Genomic DNA, 5875 nt, shown 5'->3' with positions numbered 1-5875 from the left:
AGTCCATTCTATTGAAAACACAACGCACCATGTTTCTAAACCACAAAAAATTATTCTTAGTTTGATATGCAAGTTATTATTAATTAAAATTAAACTTTGCCACCATGAAAATACATTCTTCATCACTGCAAAATGTGGAAAGTGAAATAAGAAATTCAAAAGGAGGAATAAGGAAAACCATACTTGAAAATAAATTGAAGTTCGGTAGTGACACTGATGTTGGATGCCAATTTCCACATAAATTAACACAAAATATGTAAAAATGTAGTTAGGCAGTGTTATAATGTGTTATGTAAAAACACTAATTTGGTATTATAAGAAATTTTGTATTTCATAGTATACGAAATTAGGATCTTCATAGACTACTTTTGCATTACATTATATAACATATTTTCATAGGTATCTCAAGCACAACATAATAACGTGAAAATGAGTAACTTATACTACAATGCTTAGCACTTTGATAGATTGTTGATTTCTTACAACATATGAAAATAAGATTTTGCAAACCGTGAAATTGTGCTTTGAGTAACTATAAGTTACCAATTTAACGAAGATTCTTTTTTTTTAAACGACAAATAAAATTAAAATAAAATAACCAACGTGAAGCAAGGAGCTAGACGCAGCCTAGAACAAAGAAGTACAATAGGTTCAATCATACAAGATCAAACATAAATGGACAACTTATCCACTCCGACCATTTACATAAGTTATTATTTCCCCTGAACTTGTATCAAGAATATACTAGAGAGATTACATCATCAGTTACTTTGTAAGGAGATTGTGGGATCCTGTTATGAACGAAAATTTTGTTAGATTACTACAACATACAAAGATAGATCTAGAAGTGTGCTTATATCTTACGGAATTTGAAGCAACATTGGAGTTTGGAATTATCGTGAAAAGAGATTTCAAAAATGAATTGTTGGTGTAAAATGAATGAAGTCTCCAAAATTTTGGCTTAAATATAGGTTTGATCATTTCGTATTTCGTTGTGAGCATTCGTAAAAACGTGACTATTTTGATAAACAAGTTAACATTTAGGCTATTTTGTAGCAAATTATATCTACCCATTTTTTATGTTTAATAAACAAACAAATTAATCCCAAGTAAATAACTGTTAGATACACAACGGAAAGGTAATTGATATCAAATTTCATATTAATAACACATCTATGTTTATTTTAGAAAAAAAAAAAAAAAAACGTTACAGTTGAACAAACCATTAAATTATAGCAAAGTAAAACTTTTTTTTTTTTTTTTTGCTGTTCTGCATAAAATAAGGATATTAAAATTATCTGAAATCGGATAGAAAAATATAATCTTACAAATTATAAGAATAGAGAGTATATCACTATTGTGCACGTTTAGCTCAAATATATCGTTACTTTATTTAAATTTTGGTGACATTAAGAACCGTTGAAATTGATTCGAAAAGGGGATCCAACGTGTAATTGTTTTTCCGGTAAGAAGTAAAAGAGAAACCGTTAAGGATCTGGCAGCCACTGGTCGGAATCAACTTTCCACCACCTCCTTTTTCTTCCATTTTTATGTTAAACACCTTTTCCCTTTTCTGTTCTCCAATTACTTCCTGTTACACCCACCAATCGTATAGGGTTTTCTTCTTCAATCAAATCAAATAGGCCACTTATCCTTTTCAGATTCAATCGTCAAATCAATCGGTGAATGATCACTACTATCACCATCCGATCTGATCACCCGCAATAAGTTTACAGTTTCTCTGTACACTTTCGTCGTTTGTGATGGGAAAAATTGTGGTGGGAGCTGCGGTGATAGGTGGGGCTGTAATTTGTGCTGCGGCCTCACTGATTGTGCGCCACCATGTGAGGAGCGCGAGACGGTGGGTTAAAACGGCGGAAATTCTTAAAGAATTAGAAGAAAAGTGTGCTACACCCAACGCTAAGTTGAAGCAGATAGCTGACGCCATGACTGTCGAAATGCATGCTGGACTTGCTTCTGAAGGTGGTAGCAAACTCAAGATGCTCATCAGCTACGTTGATAATCTTCCCACTGGGTAACTAATTATCCATTCAATTTGCACCTAATTTTATTTCGATGAACTCTATAACTCTTAAACAGATTGAATTTTTGTTTGTTTATGATTTCAAAATGATTATTGAAGCTTCTGATTCACTTTAAATCTAATTAATCTCGTTTGATATCCTGAAAAAAAAAATTCCTGTTTCCTTGTTTCAGCGACGAAGAAGGCGTGTATTACGCATTGGATCTCGGAGGAACAAACTTCCGGGTGTTGCGAGTGCAATTGGCAGGGAAATCCGGTATCAAATCTCAAGAGTTTGCCGAGGTTTCAATTCCTCCACAGTTGATGGTCGGAACTTCGCAAGTAAGCCCCTCGATATCTTAAGTAATAGAAATTCGTCGGAATTGGTCGCCGGAATCTGCAAGTTAATTGCTTTTTGTATATTTTCAGGCGCTTTTTGACTATATCGCAGCCGAACTTGCAAAATTCGTAGCTGATGAAGGTGACAAGTTTCATCTTCCTCCTGGGCGACAGAGGGAGTTAGGGTTCACATTCTCGTTTCCGGTGATGCAATTGTCGATTGATTCCGGGACTCTCATGCGATGGACCAAAGGATTCTCTATTCACGACATGGTAATTCGCGCTTCCATTCCTTTTCACTTCTCTCTTAGTATATAGAATCCAAACTCCCTTATATTACATTATATATTCTATAAAAGGATTTTCTAACGTATATAACATTAATCGAACAATATTACTATAATTAAATATTATAAACATTAATTATAAATAATATTTGTGTTTTACATTTTCCTACGGTAATATTATATAAAATTAATTTTTATCACATCTAATTATGATAATATCTAATTATGATAATATTGAAAGACACATATTAGAAAATCTCTTCTAGAAAATATCTTTTTAATTAAAATATAATTCTTACGTACCAACCAAACATGAATACAAACCAAACATGAATACAATGATTCATTCAGTTACATTGTTTATTCCATTACATTCCTTCGTTGGTACATTTATGTTATTGCTGATGCTATATAGGTCGGTCAAGATGTAGTTGTGGAATTAACACGTGCAATGAAACGTCAAGGTGTCGATATGCGTGTTTCCGCATTGGTAACTTCATTTCAAATTAAAAAAACAAAACATCATATATATATATATATATATATATATATATATATATATATATATATATATATATATATATATATATATTACAATAACCTTTAATTTTGTTATAACTAAAATCCAACTTAAAACCTAGGTGAATGATACAGTGGGGACATTAGCAGGGGGCAGATACGACAATAAAGACGTTGTTATCGCGGTAATCTTGGGTACCGGATCAAATGCAGCTTATGTGGAACGCGCTCAGGGTACACCAAAATGGCACGGCCCACCTCCTAAATCCGGCGAGATGGTGACACTACATTTCCTTTTATAGCATTCTACTTTCAATGTCAAAAAAGATTTATTATTTACGGTCCGTAATTATTTTTTTGTAAAGGTTGTCAACATGGAGTGGGGTAACTTCAGATCTTCACAGCTTCCGTTAACAGAATATGATAACGCACTTGATGTTGAAAGTTTGAACCCTAGCGAACAGGTGAATACTAGTGTCATAAAACAAATAGTTTATTACCCATTTGTGGTATTTTTTTTTAGAACAACTAGTTTGTTACGAATTTTTATGAAGTTGGAAATTATTTAAAATGTGTCCATTTATTGTGGCAGAATTAATCCGTTGCTATTAATGCATTTTGTTGGTAGATATTTGAGAAAATGATTTCGGGAATGTATCTTGGAGAACTTCTTCGAAGAGTTTTATATAGGATGGCTGATGAGGCTGCACTTTTTGGTGATGTAGTTCCCCCGAAACTAAAAACCCCGTTTATTTTGAGGTATTTTTTTTTAAGTTTATGATTTCATATATTTTTTTTTATCTATTTCAATGGACATGTGGGGTAGAATGGAATAACGCTAGATGTGTTCTAGCAACCAATAGAGAAACACACACATTGAGGGTAAAATCGAAGGGTGATATGAAGGAAGTAGTAATGTATTTTTATTGATTTGTTTATTATAATATTTTACTTCTATTTCTTCCTCTTACAACATTCTATTTTGAAATTTTTACCCCATTATAGCAATGTCATTTAAATAGAATTTTTAGTGCTATAACTAAGTAGATTTTTAAATATATAATATCATAATAAGAAAAATGGAAGTATAATGCTACGAATTGATAAGAAAAAGTTAAAAGTACAATGTTATAATATAAGTATTAGTGAAAGTACATTGTTAATTCCTTTATCTTATGACATTGGGATCCATTTTAAACTTTAAAAAAAAAAAAAAAGCATTTCTTCATCATCAGTTTAACATTTTCCAATTCATAGGACACCAGAGATGTCAGCAATGCATCACGACACATCCCCTGATCTAAGAGTGGTCGGAAACAAAATGAAAGACATTTTAGAGGTGCAATATTTAATTGTGAAATAATTACATTTTTTATCATAGAGTATGGTTGATTTTTTTCAACTTTGGTCCCTATAGGTTTTCTCATGCAACTTTGCTCCTTATTTTAGGCTTTTGTAACATTTTTTGTCCTTGTTCCAAGTAAAATGACTAATTTTTGTCCCAAAATTGTAGTGTTTTACTTGGAACAGGGACCAAAAGCCTCAAATTATGACCAACTTTGCAATAAAAAAGTTTTTGGAACAAAATTTTCGCAAATCAGCTATACTCGAAGACCAAGAATGTAATTTACTCTTTAATCATAATGTTTTTAGTCAATGTTAGAGTCCCACATTATCAGAGTACATGTCTCTATATATAGTGGAGTCTCTCTCCTTAAGAGCTCTTTTGGAGAGAAAATTCAAATTTCCACATAACTAACATGGTATCAGAACCAGCGTCTAGCATAAAACTGCTTTGGTGCAGATATCCAATACATCCCTCAAGACACGAAGGGTTATAGTCGAGCTTTGCAATATAATCGCCACACGAGGAGCTCGTCTTGCTGCATCCGGGATTTTGGGAATTTTAAAGAAATTAGGAAGGGATACAATTAGAGAAGGAGAAACACTAAACACAGTCATAGCAATGGATGGGGGGTTGTATGAACACTACACCGAATACAGTAAATGTATGGAGAATGCACTACATGGTCTTGTATGTGATAAAGTATCGGATACTATAAAGCTTGTACACTCAAATGATGGGTCGGGAATTGGGGCAGCTCTTCTTGCCGCTTCTCATTCTCAGTATCTCGAGGTTGATGGTTCGTAAGAAAATATTATGTATTTTTTTAGAGGGGAAAATGTTGCTATGTCAAGAGACTTCTATAATGAATTCTTGAATTATGATATTATAGAATATGCACCAAAGGGATCGATTATCTATTAGAATTCTACTTGGTAAAGCAAGTTTGATTTGAAAAATTAACTTGAAAAACCTTGTACGAAATATATCTAATAGAACAAGTTTCTTTTGCCTAGACCTAAAAAAATATATCTAATAGAACAAGTTTATTTTGTGTAGACCTAAAAAAAACACTGAGCATATATTTAGTTTTGTGATACTTTTGTCACCGGCTTTTATGCAAACTAGATGAAGGCTACCCGTGTTATTGGCGTGGGTTTGAATGATCAGTGATCTAAAGGAAAATGTTTTTTTAATACATTGAATAGAAGACTGGTACATTGATGGATCAAATTAATTTGCAAGTTACAAATGATTTATATGTGAATGTTAGTACAGTGTTGATTTCGTATTCAATGAACTTGCATTTTGAGGAATGGCTTCTAGGTGAAGGTGGTAGACTAATGGTTTTATGGGTCGTTG

At 32.6% G+C, this 5875-nt stretch overlaps 1 protein-coding gene across 3 annotated transcripts; it reads left to right on the top strand.

Moving 5' to 3' along the window:
* The first annotated feature begins 1389 nt into the window (after nt 1–1389).
* LOC145045621 (hexokinase-1-like) lies at nt 1390–5433 on the top strand. Of its 3 annotated transcripts, none has more exons than XM_078993947.1 (9): nt 1391–2035; nt 2218–2365; nt 2453–2635; nt 3065–3139; nt 3291–3446; nt 3534–3632; nt 3797–3927; nt 4426–4507; nt 4939–5115. In XM_078993947.1, the coding sequence occupies exons 1-9, from the start codon at nt 1764–1766 to the stop codon at nt 4954–4956; spliced, it is 1164 nt and encodes a 387-aa protein (XP_078850073.1). In that variant the 5' UTR covers nt 1391–1763; the 3' UTR covers nt 4957–5115. The 3 variants fall into 3 exon arrangements, with proteins under 3 accessions (XP_078850074.1, XP_078850073.1, XP_078850072.1); XM_078993946.1 differs by having other exon boundaries at nt 1393–2035; nt 4973–5433; XM_078993948.1 differs by lacking the exon at nt 4426–4507 and having other exon boundaries at nt 1390–2035; nt 4973–5155.
* Nucleotides 5434–5875: the final 442 nt, after the last annotated feature.

Source organism: Lactuca saligna, chromosome 5 (assembly GCF_052625555.1).
Source record: "Lactuca saligna cultivar CGN05327 chromosome 5, ASM5262555v1, whole genome shotgun sequence".
Lineage (NCBI taxonomy): Eukaryota > Viridiplantae > Streptophyta > Magnoliopsida > Asterales > Asteraceae > Lactuca > Lactuca saligna.
The sequence above is the reverse complement of the archived record's forward strand: the minus strand, read 5'-3'. Positions and strand labels throughout refer to the sequence as shown.

What these genes read in the sequence shown, in the direction of transcription:
- LOC145045621 (XM_078993946.1), top strand. Translation starts at nt 1,764, where the DNA reads ATGGGAAAAATTGTGGTGGGAGCTGCGGTGATAGGTGGGGCTGTAATT. An exon ending in GTTTGAACCCTAGCGAACAG is followed by an intron (nt 3,633 to 3,796) that starts GTGAATACTAGT and finishes TTTTGTTGGTAG; the next exon opens with ATATTTGAGAAAATGATTTC. An exon ending in AAATGAAAGACATTTTAGAG is followed by an intron (nt 4,508 to 4,972) that starts GTGCAATATTTA and finishes GCTTTGGTGCAG; the next exon opens with ATATCCAATACATCCCTCAA.